The sequence below is a fragment of the Rissa tridactyla genome, chromosome 3, assembly GCF_028500815.1.
Source record: "Rissa tridactyla isolate bRisTri1 chromosome 3, bRisTri1.patW.cur.20221130, whole genome shotgun sequence".
NCBI lineage: Eukaryota > Metazoa > Chordata > Aves > Charadriiformes > Laridae > Rissa > Rissa tridactyla.
The window spans coordinates 47121379-47136364 of NC_071468.1; the positions used below are offsets into that span (position 1 = coordinate 47121379).

Below are 14986 nucleotides of genomic sequence, written 5' to 3' on the forward strand. Positions count from 1 at the left end.
TGGCTGGGAAGCATCGCTTGTGGGTGCCGGGAAGGCACTGGGAGGGCGCCAGTCCCTTCCCTATGCCTGTGTGCAGACCATGTTGAAAGGCGTTTAAAACTCAGTTCTTTCTATAAGAAAACGCCTTTGTACTCAATGGCTGGATAAAGATGTCAGGCTTTTGCCTCTAATGGTCTTAGATAAATTACAGGCTTTCACTCTAGCAGTATTTTTTCCACATCCTTTCACCTACACGTGCAGAGAACTATCAAACATCTTCCCCGCCTATTCCGGAAAAGAACGAGACAGAAAGGCAACCGGTAATATATCTGACTGTATTTCAAAGTTGTTGATTGTAAACAAACTTTGTTGAAGAAATAAAATCACATGACAAGATATCAGAGTGATACTATAAATCCATTTTGTTATTGTCGCCACACTTCACATTTTTGGAACTCAGAATTTAGCTCATGGTGTACAAAACTTGTAAAAATTTATTGCAAGCGTGCCTTTGTGTAGAACAAAACCGGTGTCACAAAAGTAGTTCCCTGTCCCATGCAGAAACACAGTTGCGTATCTCTTACCGTAAAGAGGTCACACACCTGCATTTCCTGAAAGACTTGGCTGTTACAAAATTGCTCTGAGTTTTTAAAAAAAAAAAATAAGGGAGGAAAAAAAAAGCAATTGCAGTGTACACTTTGCCTCTGGAATTTATATTTTCAACAGAAATCTTCAGAATTATAAAGAATATAGAACTTTGCAACAAAACTGCAGTCACTGATGTTGTGAGCGGAGCCCGATGGAGTCGGTTTGAAAGCACTCAGCCAGGTAAGGCCTTTGCGTTTGGTACCGTCACTGCATTTGATGGAACGTAAGTTGTACATACTGAAAATAAACGACAACAAAACATAGAGGGGAAGATTCCTTTTCCAGAATCCCCATTGCTCCTGTTTCTACCGTGGCACTTCCTCAGACCGTCGCTTCCATGCCGTGCTGACATGCAGCAGTGCTTTGACTCCAAGGCTGATGACTACCGAACGTGTACGGTGTGAGGGAAGGCAGGGCGTGAGGCCAGTGGTGTAGCTAAAGCGGGGTTTATGTCGCTAAAGCAGCTGCGCAGGCTGGTTGTGTTAAACATCAGCCTGTTCCTTTTAATTCAAAGGCAGCAGGGGAAGGCGGGGGGTACACATGCTGGAAAGATGGGAGTTAGAAGGGATCACCTGGCTCCTCTCCCTCTGCCTCCTCAAACCTGCTGCTCCCCTTAGACTCGTCCTTCTAACGGACTGTGCTGATTAGCCTCACCTGTACGGGATCAGATTGATCTCTGGCACAAATCTGAGTTTTGCTATCTCTAATTTCACCCCAAACCATGGGGTCAAGGTATTTTTAATTTCCATACTGCAATGCCAAGCCAAGATTTGGCTCACAACTGGAAGAAAAAACCAGGTTGTGAAAGTAAGTCTGAGAGACCTGTAATTTGTTTTCCATCAAATGAGTAACTCCCTTTCACAGAGAGGTGCGAATTGTTCAGCAGTCACGTTTTGCATACACCTTGTCACAGATTAATTGGAGAACAAGACCACAAAGTTACTTTGACACCAAGTGGGTTGGGGTTCTGGACCAGATGAACCTAGTGTACTGCGCTTTGCTTTTCCGTTTCTAGGCTTTTTTTTTTTTTTTGATAATTAGTGAAAATGGGAACAAAATGCTCTGTTTGAAGTCCAGAGCACACCGTAAATACTTGAAAAGTGAAAGCATTTGCCAGCTTTATTTTAGAAACAGAGTTTGCCAGGGCTGGGAGCAAACTGCATGGGCCTGGTATCTTCCCTTCCCTAGTCAAACTTGTGAGACTAGCTTGACTTATGAAGTCTGTTCAAGGATCCCGGATCCCAAATCGCACTCGTCTCTCCCCTCTTTGTTCATCCAATTGGGCCCTGCACATCATGGCCCTACAGGACGGCGTTATGGTCCTTTCCCACTAGGTTCTTCATCCAGGTCCCCCACGCATTCCAGGGTTGTTGCAGTTACATCAAATGAGCACTTCTGCAGAGTGATGTTTTCATGGATAAGAGATTTTTTTTTTCACTACACATCGTGTGGACCACCCTTGACATCTAATATAAGCAATTATTACTTCAGAAGAGTGATACAAAAGGGATTTACCACTTAAGGCCTTTTCGTGATACCTAACAGCCGTTCACCCAGACCCATCAGCGTGGAAGGGTTTTAAAACAAACCAAAACACCGAAAAACTCCCCAGACCACGTCAAAGGCCCCTCTTTGACAGCGATCCAGAGCTGAGGAATGTTACAGCCATTCCAATGGGAGCAGTGGGTGGGGGTGATGCTGATACCTGTTTTGGGTCCATACAAACCTGACGGGGCAGCACTAATGGGGCAAAGCAGCAACACCTTCACAGTGATTGCAATTATAGTATATAGGCTTCAGAAACAATTACCCTGTTCCGTCGGAGATTTGCAAAATAGCAGAAAGGATCAGCAAAGTAATACTATAAAAGTGAAGTGAAAGGCCAACTCTCTGCTCTCACCTCTTCCAGACTGACCAAGAACCTGCAGGATGATTTGGATGTGCTCTAAATCCATGGAATGATGAAGCAAAAGAAAGCATAAGGCAGGAAACTTCTCCAGAGCTAGATTTCTGAAGACACAGAGACCGCCTCTCAAAAGAAGAGACCTGTTTTGTACAAAGCACAGCTATTCTCCACTGTTCCCCAACAATGAGATGATGATACGGGGGTTTTTCCAGTTCATAATGCTTCTGGAAACAAAGGTAGGTTTGGAAAGAAATGTTATGAGAGGGAATACGTGTCAAGTAGCACTGGTGAGAGGCTTGCATTTGAGCAGATGACGATGTGATATGTCTGTGCAAAATAGCCTAGTTAATGACAGGCCAAATACACATGTGTTTTGAGCTTAGAGTTCCTTGCCTTTGTGAAACGCTGCTAACAGGCCTTTGACACTTGAATGTTCTCAACCAGATTGAGACGAGCTCTTGTTTTACAAAACAATTAATCTTACAGTAGTCCTAGCAACAGGAAAGTGCCATGGCAAACTCCACAACAGAGATGGACGGAAGACTTCATATTCCACCTAAGCCTCAGTGACTTTTCTCAGTCAGCCTTAGTAATGATTTGTCTGAGTTTCACATTGATTACTGGACTACTGCAGAGCTTCAGATTCTCCATTTATCTCCTCTAAGCTCCTCAGGCAGGCTGCACGGCTATGTTTTATCCAGTTTTCTGTTACCTTCAGTGCAACTTGGTTTTGACTCGTACCGACCTATACAGAGTAAGGAACCTGTCCTGATAAAGTCCCACAGCCCCTCACTTCAGGGTGGAATGACATTCGGCATGCTTTCATTTCTAGTTTGGAAAAGTACATTTGAAAAAGAACCAAGTCACTGAAAACGCAGAACGTGGACTTAATCAGCAGGAATGAAAACACCACAGTTTCATCACCCTCTCACCTGTGCTGTGCCTCAGTGTCTGATTAGGGAAGGGGGAAGGTCCTATTGGAGGAGCTAATGATGTCTCATGAGAGCTGAGGGTGTTAAAGCACTTTGCAATCCTTGCATGGAAAGTAGCACGGATGCGCAGAATTATCAGTGCAGCAAAATCCCCTGCTCATCACTAAAATCAGCTCTAGGGCTAGGGGACTAAGACATGTAAGACTGAGATATTTGGAGCCTTCTTTCACTATTCACCAGCTCAAGATAGACTACTAAATAAGATGTTAGAAGGAAAAAACCCTCTTCAGGGAAAGAAGAAGAAGAAGAAAAAAAAAAAAAAAAAAAAAAAAAAAAAAGAGGACACAGAAGTGTAGCTGGAGGTAAAGAATGGGAATGCTGTTTTGAGTTGCTGTCCTTAATGTCAGTCTGGAAACAGCTAAATTAATTTTTCTCTGGGAATTGTCTGAAGAAAACAAAGTTGTACCCATTAGGGACACTGAAACTTCTATAAACTGGGATTCTTGGACTACCGTGAAACTGTAGAAGGGTTGGGGATAGAGAACAGAAATGGAAAACAGAGAAGAGATTTCTTTAAATTGTGTCTTAGTGTCAAGTGCACAGATGGGCTGAAATAAAAAGTAGAGTTTCTGCAAGCCCTTTGAAGCATTTCTCAAAGCAGACAAAAGCAGTGGAAACCATTTCACAGTGGCTTCTAAGCTCTAGTCAGTGTTATATTATACACTGGGAAAAATGTTTTCCAAGAATGGATGGTGGCATGACAGACATTTCTTGAAAGAAGGGCTGTGCATAGAAGGTGGTCAGTATGTCCTACTGATGGTCTCAGTTCTTTGAAACAAAGATTGCATACCATAAATAAGTAATTTTCAGTTTTCAGAAGTATGTTAATGAAAATTCAGTTCAGCAGGAGAGAACCAAGCCTTGCTGCTCCTTTGTCTACTTCAGCTTCAAACTTTTTTTTTTTCCCCTGGAAAAAATTAGAGATGTTCCTCTGTGACCTGGTTGGCATTTCCACTGCATTACAGCTACTGCTGAGCTTAAGATCTCTTACTGAGATTGTCTCAAGGCTACAACCCTCCCCCCCCAAGCACCCCAAACTTTCTATCACTTCACAAGCCATTGCACAATTAACACACACACGCACACACTATAGCTAGCCTCCTTGCGCTACTTTGAGAGTAACCCCTTCTTTTTTTTTTTGCCTCTAACTAGGGAGAAACTTTAATGTTACAAGCAGGTGAAGAACCAAATCTGAGTAAGCCAGTGTGCAGTAAAGGAAATGCTACAAAAGCTGAGCTGCAGTTAACAAACTTTTGCCTTTTAAAAATTATTCAGTTTCTTCCTTAATTACATTGCCTTGTTTGTAGTAACATAGAGAAAGTGCAAGATGCTTTTTTAACGGGGAGAAATCTTAACTTTCCCTAACCCTATCCACTCCTAGTCAATAAACGGAGAAGATGAGGTGGAATAGTCAGCTGTGGATATAGACTATGCTTTGGTGGCTTTTGCTTGTTGGCTTCGAGAGCCGAAATTCAGGCATTTTGTACATATAAATATATATAAATATTTTTGCTTACTTATGGAATGTTTGTGCATATGTAGGGCACCAGTTCAAAATGATGAGGGATGGTTAAGGCTAAGAAAATGAAATTCATTGCAAAGCTATAATTTTGTCTTCATTTTTCTCCTTTACAAAGGAGACTAAAGCATCTTCCCTGTAATAGTCAGCCACTGTGTAATCCCCCGTCAACACCAATTCTAGGGAAAACTACTCAGGACCAAGTCCCTGAGGCAAAAATCTAGGACACCATGATTTTAGCTCAAGTAATCCACATAATTAACAGCCTACATTAGTGGAAAATTAAACATTCCAAGGCCTTGGACGTACTGCCACCTGAAAAAGAAAAGGCATTTTCTGTACGGGATGGCCTAGATCCAAGCGTTTAAGCATACATTGTAACGTAACAATTGGCCAAGGGCTCTAGGTTTATCTCAGGGGGCTACAACATAGCCGGAGAGTGCTGTGCTTACTCCTCAGAAGTACCAAGTGTCCCCGAGGAGACACTCCTGCAAACCTCCCCATCTCTGCTGGGGGCATGTGTGTCTTACAAATGCTCCAGCGTTGCAGGGCAATGCAAGGAAATTTGGCTCCCAGCAGCTACTGTTCATTCAAGCTGTCCCATCAGCAACGTTCCAGTCCAGGCCTTTCCTTACTGCCCCAGTTTTGGCTACCGTAAAATTTACAGGACATAATGAACTTGTAGCTACTCTTCATGTTGCAATATAGCCTGGCATTCTCTGAAGCAGGGAGCATCAAGAACACCATTTGCCTTTAGGTACCTCTGTGGAAATTCCCTCAAAAAAGGAAACTGTGGGTTATACCGCTGACCCTTTCTTTTTCATGCCTCACACTAGCTCTTCTCCCTCTTTGAATACTTACAAGCCACCACACACACTCAGTCTGAAGAGGGGTGGTCTCAGTTCTCTGCAGGGCCAAGAAGATTTGAACTCATCCCTGGGCTCCTATGCAGCTTGGCATTGCCAAGAACTGGAGTGGTACAGAGCCTCGCCTTCCTTTTGAGGCTAGGAGGCCTCAGTGCACAAGGTTTTGTTCTTTCTTCCACGTTTCCTGGGTGGAGACCTTGTGGACTGAGAAGTGAAAAGGGATGCTTGGGAAGCCCACTGCTGTACATCGTGCAGCTGGCAGGCAGAGCATGACGCGTGGGACAGTCTCCAGGCTGTATTGCAAGCAGAACCACCACGGAGCTGGGCATCTTCTTACTCTCCCTGAAACCAGGTGAGATCTGCCCCTAACTCTACTCCAAAAAAATAAGACTTTGGTGGAAATAGAAACATGTCAGTGCAAGGATGTTCTTTGGGCTAGTCAGTAATTTACTAACCCCTGCTGGAGCCTGTCGTGATTTCCATGCTGTGCATTTGCACATCACATAATGATGAAACCTGGGGAGTTCTCAAATTGATGTCAGTTACCTTCTATTGTCTCTTGCCAGACACATATAACCTGGTGACGCTTACACTGATACGAAAATCACTCAATCACTCCATTCCTCTTGAATCAAGCCAAGTCATTCGTCAGCAAAATGTTTCAGGCTTGGGGACCTAAAACCAGCTGGTCCTTTAAGCAACATGTTTTCGGCCCTGTAAGTTAATGCAATTCTGTTTGTGTCCATCACTGCTAACCTTTAGAACACAGAGTTTTTTTGCTGATTGAGTTGTGAACTGAAATCAGTAATGTGCAGAGGGCAGGGTAGTATTTTACCTCGGTATCGATTCTCCCCTGTTTCAATCATACTTCTCTCTCTCGGCTTTGTTTTCCAAAGCTTCAGCAGCCTTCAGATTCCACCAGCACCAAAATGTGGCGTTCCAGCCATGGGCACCAGCTCCTGACGATGCTTGTCCTCTGCGGTGTTACTCAGGACAGGAGAACTCTTTGGGCTTGCTCTGTTTTAGTGAGGCTTAAGGTATGGTTGCAACTGGACTTCTTTCTTTCTTTTTGTAAAACACAACGCTATGTTATTTTGCTAAACATGTAATCTGCTTAATTACAACTACTGTGACAAGCCCTGAATTCTAACAAGAAGAATTCCTACAGAACACCCCGCAGTGATAATGGGAAACACACTGCTATTAGTGACTTATTTTTTCTTGCCAACTGTGTATTGAATGGAGTTCTAAAATGGACCAAAAAAGTCTTGACAGTTACAAAAGGAAAAGACAGAAATCATTGTTCCTAAAACCTTAACAGTCCATTACATTTTTAAGCAACATTTAAGATACAGTTGAAATCAAGAAAAAATATAATTGTTATACTCTGATTTCTCACCTGTACACTGACCGTGGCAGTTAAGATGTGAGGCAGTATCTACTTACTGGTTTACTCACTGTTAATACTTACAGTGTTACTCACTGCTTGTGTAGAAAATGTTTCATCTTGGTTAAAAAAGAAAATAAACGTAATGTATTTTCCATTTTAAATTCACTAATGTGTTTGGTTTCTCCTAATTCTGCTATGTTCTACCTGGGATCAAATTGCCTTACATTACATTAATAAAAACAAAGGGGGGGAAAAAAAAAAAGACATAAAGAAAAAGCCTTAACTGGTCCTCAGTTCCTGGCTGCCTGCCTGTGAAGGTTTTGTTTGTCAATACGCCCGCTTTGGTGTTCGTGTATCTGAACTGCTTCGTTTAGCACACGGGGAGGACAGCAGCGATGCCTCACAGGATGGCAGGCACTCCCAACCACAGCCCATGGTGCACACTTACGTTGCTTGTCCCAGAACTGAATAACTCCAAGTAAGGTATCGAGTTTTCTGTAATGCCCGCCTAGGACTGCTGAGCTATGGCCAGCTTATGACAAGCTCTTAGCCCAAGGGGAACTTTACAAGATGACCCTGCTCAACAAATAGTATTGAGATGACGACTAACTTAAGTCTGTTTCTGGTGTACAGATTCCCACAGGGCATTCACATAGGCAATTTTGTGTCAGCTTTTCCACTGGCACTTTCTGCAGGACATGTTTACATCCAGCTGCTACTAGGAATAAAGTTTCCACCTCTCTAGTGGCATCACTTGGCATTTTTGGATAAGGACAGCACTGGTGGTGTCACAAGTTCCTTGCTTTGCCATTCCAGGTGTGGTGTCTTCTTCTGCTTACCCTCCACCCCCTGCCTACGCCACCAAGAACAATGCATCAATGGGAGGGTGAGGTGTCTTCCAAGCCCAGAAGCTCCTTTACGAGTCTTTCACCAAACTGTGCGCGGCTATACCTTGTCACATGGTAGGCCTCTGACATTTTGTAGAGGATGTAGGCATTGTTTATAGCGATGCTGATGGCAAACCAGAATACTTGCTGCCAGGTCTTGTTTGGTTTGTGAGATATGAAATACCTAAAAAGCCAAGAGAGAAGGGTAGGGAAAAGCACCATTCAGCCAAACACTTGAAGCTGGGATGCAAGAAATAACCCCAAAGACTCTGCAGTCCCAAAGGTAAAGCAGACCCAGGACTTAATACCTAGTGCAAGTATCATCTTCAGAAATTTTGTACAATGTATGTGACAGTCATTTACAGTTAAGTTGCACAATTTTGGAAATTTCTAGTAGTGTCTACAAGAACAGACTTCCTTGCTCTCAGAAGAAAAACCTCAGCAACACCCTCACCTCTGCACCGCTCCACATAAGTAGGAGTACTGACACAGACTCCTCCAGCTTACTTGTGACAAACATCCACGTGGTGGGAGCTGTGGGTCTGAATCCCTTCAATTTGTAACTTAAAAAAGTCTCAGGCACATTATGTTACAGTTTAGAGAAAACTGCTGATGCTTCTCCTCTTGTTTATCTCTATTGCGAGCAAAGAATGATTTCTGCTGCTGTCAACAGTAGGTGGGAGGATGTGGGGGTAGAGCCAGAGCGTGCGGTGCTGGTATGTGGAGCACCTCTCCATAAGGCAGAACTAGAAAAGACTGACATCCTTATTTTTAGCTTATGACTAACTCTAGGACTGCCAAAATATTCGTTCTTTGGTCATAAGATTTCCCACTTTCCTACTTTCATTTTTTTAGTTACCATTTAAATCTACTACCTCACTTCTTTTTTGTATTGATGTCCTCAAATCAGATCCCAGCATCGGTCTCCACCAACCACCTCCTCCTCTTTCATCTCTTCTACTGAATTCTTGCTGCCTTGCTCAGAACTGGCTTGGAAAATCCCTGTTGCTTTTTCTTGCTCCTCAATTTTTAGTTCTCGAAATCTTCCACACCTCATGGCTATTCCCACAGCCAAGCTTCACCACTGCTATTCTTACTCATTTCTGGTTCTCCCTGCTACATTAAGAGCTAACACTAAGGACCCCAACCAGAATTCAGGAGCCAAAAGACCTACATTCTGCTCTCCCAGATCATCTAGATCAGCTTTACATCCACAACTGATTGCACTTTCCTTCCGGCTCCAGGTAACACGACTATCACAAGTATCAAGATTATCACAGATAATCACCTAAAGACCATCTGCTGATAGGGGTGGGGAGCTGAGCTAGCCTGAGACACTTGTGGGGCTGGTAGAGCCGAGTTGAATTCCCTACTTAGTCTTCAATTTGATGCGGCCAAGAACATCAGCCTGCTGGCTCATCTTCCCAACACTTCTTAAAAGTCATTTAAAAGATGCTAAGAACATAAGGCTCAATTTTTTTTTGACTGGTGGATAGGAAGATAGAGCCAAAACAACACTAGCAATGCAGCTCTTGCCCTCATGCAGAGCCAGCTTCTGATCTTTGACCGAAACAGGAGTTTTGTCAGAGATTAATTCCATGAATGCAGGATTGGGCCCTCAGCTGCAGCTCAACATGGAAAACTCAAACATCGCAGCAACAGAAAAGGAGTGAAAGAAATACACACATGCACACACACATATATTCTTACTTACTTGCTGTATTTGTCATCATATTTGCAGATATAGCTAAGGTGAGCAGCAAAGGCTTCAACTGCTAATGGGCACGGAATTTCTCCGCTTTTTCTCTTAATTATAACTCCTGTATCAATTAGAAACATAACATTTTTAAGTCCACATGATAGGTCTAGCAATTAAAAGATACAAATCTTATTGACATTTTCTGCCCTAAATCTAGGAAGTTGCAGGTAACACAGATGCTAATTTGATTTTTTTTTTAATTGGTAATGCATTGAGCAAGTGAAAGGGGAAGAAGAGGGATCATTTTTCAGTTGGAAATGAAAAAGTGTTGGACACAAACACTTTTACCACGTGTTCAGAAAAAAACATGCACATTGCCATAGTCCCACGGTAGTCCCCTACGGGCAGTATCAGTCTCTCCTCTGTTGGTTCACAATTGTGGTCCCTTCTAGAGCTGTGACTTGCTGTTTTATGCTTTGAGTTCTGAAGGTCCCAAATGAGTCCTTTGAAATTAAATCCTTTGCTTGTCTCCACCCATGGAGGCCAAGAGCAACAGTGCCTCCACTCCACTGGGTGCCAATCAACAAAGAAGGGAAAATGCAATAAAAAGGAGCCAACTGGCTAAACCCAGTCACGACTGGGTGAGTTGGTGGGTGAGCTGAGGGAGTCATAACCACAGTACCTTTGAAATGGGAAGCAGACGGATTTGCTGCGGTGGGGAGCCAGAGCTCAGATGTGGCTTAGGTGGCTCAGTGGAGCTAAGCAGACATTTTTCTGCCTGCGAGTGATGTTTCCTGCCCTGCCTGGTCAGCTGGCTAGATAATTCAGCTCATCATGGGGGATGATTATACTGCCTACTGCAGAAATCTGTGGTAAGGCAACAAGTCCCCTGCAGCTACCTACCAACTACTCTCTGCATAGACAAAGACGCGGTGCCTAGAGCAGGTTACTCCAAGAACAGGCCCCATTCCCTCACATGGTGTGTCTTTGACCTGGCCTTCTCCAACACTAGAGCAATTTTTATGAGTCCAATGCTCTCCCAAGAAAAGCCCCTAGCTCTTCTCTGATTTATTGCTCCTGTCCTCTGTCTTTTCTCTATCCAGGGGAAGCTCCTTGAAGGAGTACAGTTCCCTAACTTTTGATTGTACATCCCCACAGGGTTTGATGGTCAGCGCTCCAGGGTATGGACCACCTCTTGCTCCACGTCTATGGCACACTGCTTAGTGAGGATCCCTACTCTCTCCCAGGCACAGCACTGTTTTTCTCCAGGTCTAGAGAGGCACAGGCCTGGTTGCATCCTTTCTCAGCATTGTTTCAGTATCAGTACAATTCTGGGCTGTCTCATTTCTCAAGTCTTCAAACTCTCATTGCCTTCCCTCTGCCAACTCTTTTACAATCATCCCTAAAATGCTCCTCACGTTTTGATTACAGGCTTCACCATTTCATTCCTTCAGCTGGAAGTCTCATTCCATCCATTATCTCTGTCAAGCCCCCTGTGCTATCCTAGCTGGCAGGCTCTATTTTGAAGCGAGACTTATGACACATACTAAATGTCATGTTATGGCTGAGCCATGCAGCAATTTATTTGGGGTCTTTAAAGTCTAATTTTTCAAGAGTCCGAAATGATATCACCTCTAAATTGTTCAATATACTCTCCTTTCACCTCTGCCTCCTCAAGCTGGGTGTAAATGTGGCCCAAGGGGATGGGAAAAAATCCAATCAAACAAATAAACCCTTCATTACATTTGCATACATATCGTGCTTTCTTGATCCTTCTAACGAGTCCTGCAAAAATCTGGCCAGCATGAGGTAAAAAGGGCTGATATACCACCAGCCTGCTGCATCAGTGCTGCAAAATCACTTGCCATCCCATCTGGGCAGGTCAGGAACAGGTAAGAATGTTCCTGGTGTCAGCATTTTACAAAAATAAAACCTCCTTCCTCCTCTTGCTCTCCTCTCTTCTCTTTCTTCCCCCTCTCTTCCTTCGGAGGATTTTTATTTCCTTTGCAATTCGCTTTGTATTCACAATCCTTTAAAAAAAAATAAGCACTGCAGCGGCAGCTATGTGGGTACCACATACTCCATCTCACTTTCTATTATATTCCACATAACAGTCCTCTGTTTTGAGAGTATAAATAGCTTTATAGACACATTATTTTTGTAGCCTTTATTAGGCTTGTTTGGTAGCTATAGGCCACCTCTCCTGGGAAGACGACTGCCAGAGCTGGGTCATTCCTAGCTGCAGGTCTCTGTGGCAAGTGGTCCCAAGCCAGCTGAGTCACTGATGAGCTGTTTCCCCTCCTGGTCCTCCCCCAGCATCGCTGTGTTCCCGTCCCTGGCAGCACTCCAGGGAACACACCTCCTGCTCTGCAGCCACGGCCTGCCTTTGCCTGCGTGCTGGAAGGGGTGCCGGCTGCCGGCCTCCATGCTGCCACCGAGGACAGGCATCAGCCTTTGGGTTTGGGGTTTTTTTAACCTTTTTTTAATTTATTTTTAAGTTTTTAAACTGTATGCTTATCAAGCAAAGCTTGGGAAATACCATCCCAAATGAAACAAGTAGAAAGACAAAGGTGTAGATATGTTAGTTCCTTCAAAACACTTATTCTAAGCCAATCTGTGATTTTAGGAGCTAGAATCATGTTTCTTAAAATTGGAGGCTCAGTAATACTAGCACTTGCGTCCGCCTTGGCAAATACTGAGATGGCACAACATAAGATAACAAAGGCGACACTGCATGTTCCAAGTGCTGTATGGCTTTTTATCATTTGTTACAATTCTTTATCAGAATTGCAGACAGTCAGCATTGTACAAGGTCTAATGTTCCAGGTCTTCTCATCAGAGTCCTCCAGTCCCATCCCAACTCTTCCAATACTTGGACACAACCCCCTGAATATAGTTTTACAAAGGACATACGGAAATAAAGTAAAAACCCTAATCTTCCTCGTCCTGAAACATACTTTTTAACATTATGCTTTTTTCTCCAGACTTTCCAGTTCTGGGTCAATCTCACAAGCTGGTTTTTCAGGAAACTAGATTGTCACCGGACACTCCTCACTCCAGCTTCTCCTGGGCTATGAACCACACAGGGACTTACACAACTGCTTCATGCAATAGCGATGCCTCCACAACATCTCCCATCTTCTCACAAGTCACTTGTGAGATGCCAACATGCCATTTGCAGCTCTTTAGTCCTTGCATATGGGGCCCAAGCATTGTTTTCTATCCTTAGCTATTGTCTCATTTAGCTTTCAAGTAGAGCTGGTTGGTGACGAGCAGCTGTGAAAGCTCTTCTCAGAAGGAAGCTACTTCTTAAAAAGATCTTGGGTTCAACAAGTTTTTGCTAAAGGTGTCATTCTGATCATCCTGCTGTGCAGCAAGTGAAGTTGCTGCCTACTCCATCCTGCTTCATACGAAAAATACAAAAGATTGTAGTTATTTCTAGAACATCGGAATGGAAATACTGGGAGAGTGGGCACCAGATCCAGAGTTGAAAAACAAAAATGCAGCCTTGACCCACAGATGGTGAGGTTTGGGCCTGCACATACATCACCTGCTTTAGAATAAGGGTAACTTTTTACTCTCTGGGGGTCCCAATCTCTTTTGGTTTCTCAGTTCTTCTGTAATACAGGCACAAGAGAAAATTAAACTCAAGTTAAAGCTTAAGGGAAATTAAAAACCCCACTGAATTTTGTTCTAGGCAGAAACTTCATAGTTGATAGCACAGTAAGCAGGACATTTTTGCAAGACTAAAGGAATAAGACTCATCCTTTCCCATCTGAGATGATGCATTATGACACGTTGGTTCAAAACATCCGTAATAAATAACCTGCTGCATCTAAGAATAGCATTCATAGATCAGCTCTGACAAGTGTACTGCCCTCCTGGTGCCTCTGGCTTGGGTGAGATTTGCACTCCGAGTACAGGCAAGATTTACCTTTTTGACTTTCCTTTAAATTGCAATAAATAGCTCATTATTAGCTACACCCACCTCTTTTCTCATCCTAAGTTTTGGGTTGATCATCTCCCGCCTTCTGTTTTTAAGATTTTCTCTTCACAGCCTCCTCCATCTCTGTCAACATTTACATCCAACCAAATGCAAACATGCACCATGCATGGTCAGGCAATCCCGCTGGTACCAGTCTCTGTTTAACCACCCTGCGTAGGTTTTATTCCCCTTTGTCCCTACCTCCTGTCCTGTCTAACACACGTGCTTAGCAGATCTGTGCTACAGGCTGCCTCAAGGAGAAGCGGTTCCTCCTCTTCCTCTCTAATTATGTGCCTTAGAGGAGACTTTGGTGGTCCAGCTTCAAGTTGGTTTAAACTAGCTTTGCTGCACTGACTTCAGAGATGCCAAATCAGAGGCAGGCAATCTGGTTTCCTGCCTTCCTACTGAGACTCCATCTGTTCTCAGCTCTCCACTAGAGACTCTCTTCCCCCCAGCACCACTCTTTAAAAAGCTAGTCTCCGTGTTCTGCTCTGATTCAGCATGAACTATGTCAACTGTCCCAGCCAGCATTTGGTGAGCAATGTGTTGGGCAAGTCATGGCCATCACAAGCAGAGGTCCTAATTAGCGGATGTTAAACTACCTCACACACGCAACCTACAATCCCATCTATGCCAAAACAGACCCAGGGTCAATCACAAGCACAACAGCCCACATCTCCGTGTGCTGCTTGTAAAGGATGCTGCCAGCACAGAGTCTGGTTTTGCTCCCTCTTTTAACAGGGCAGTTAATACTGACATTTACAAGCGTATTTTTCTAGTAATATTTAGGAATTATAACCAAATGCTCCCTGATAGCCTATAAAAAATAGGAGACATGCAGTGGTAACTCTTATCCAGTTACTGCAGCTGAATAATCTAAATCCAGTAAAGCGCACAAGTGAAACAACACAAAACCTGATGGTGAACACCCTCCATGGGGAGGACACTGCTCCAGGGACTGGCTTTATCAGGGTCCCCAAAGTGTCATATTTCCTTCACATACATATTTTCAGCATTTGTGCTCAGACACCAGTCCATCTGAGTCACCAAGTCCTCGCTCTGCTGGGGTGCCCAGCAGAATTCCTTGGGATCAGTCACTCTTTGCAAAAGGTAAT

At 43.7% G+C, this 14986-nt stretch overlaps 1 protein-coding gene across 2 annotated transcripts in view; it reads right to left on the minus strand.

Annotated features, from left to right (window-relative positions):
- Positions 1 to 314: 314 nt before the first annotated feature.
- The window catches only part of PGBD5 (piggyBac transposable element derived 5), a 75647-nt gene continuing 60975 nt past the window's right edge, over positions 315 to 14986 (minus strand). For both annotated transcript variants that reach the window (XM_054196835.1, XM_054196836.1), the window contains 2 exons: positions 9902 to 10007; positions 315 to 8371 (listed from right to left, as the gene is read on the minus strand). In XM_054196835.1, coding sequence (XP_054052810.1) covers positions 8176 to 8371; positions 9902 to 10007 — 302 coding nt within the window. In that variant the 3' untranslated portion in view covers positions 315 to 8175. The remainder of the gene's footprint in view (positions 8372 to 9901; positions 10008 to 14986) is intronic.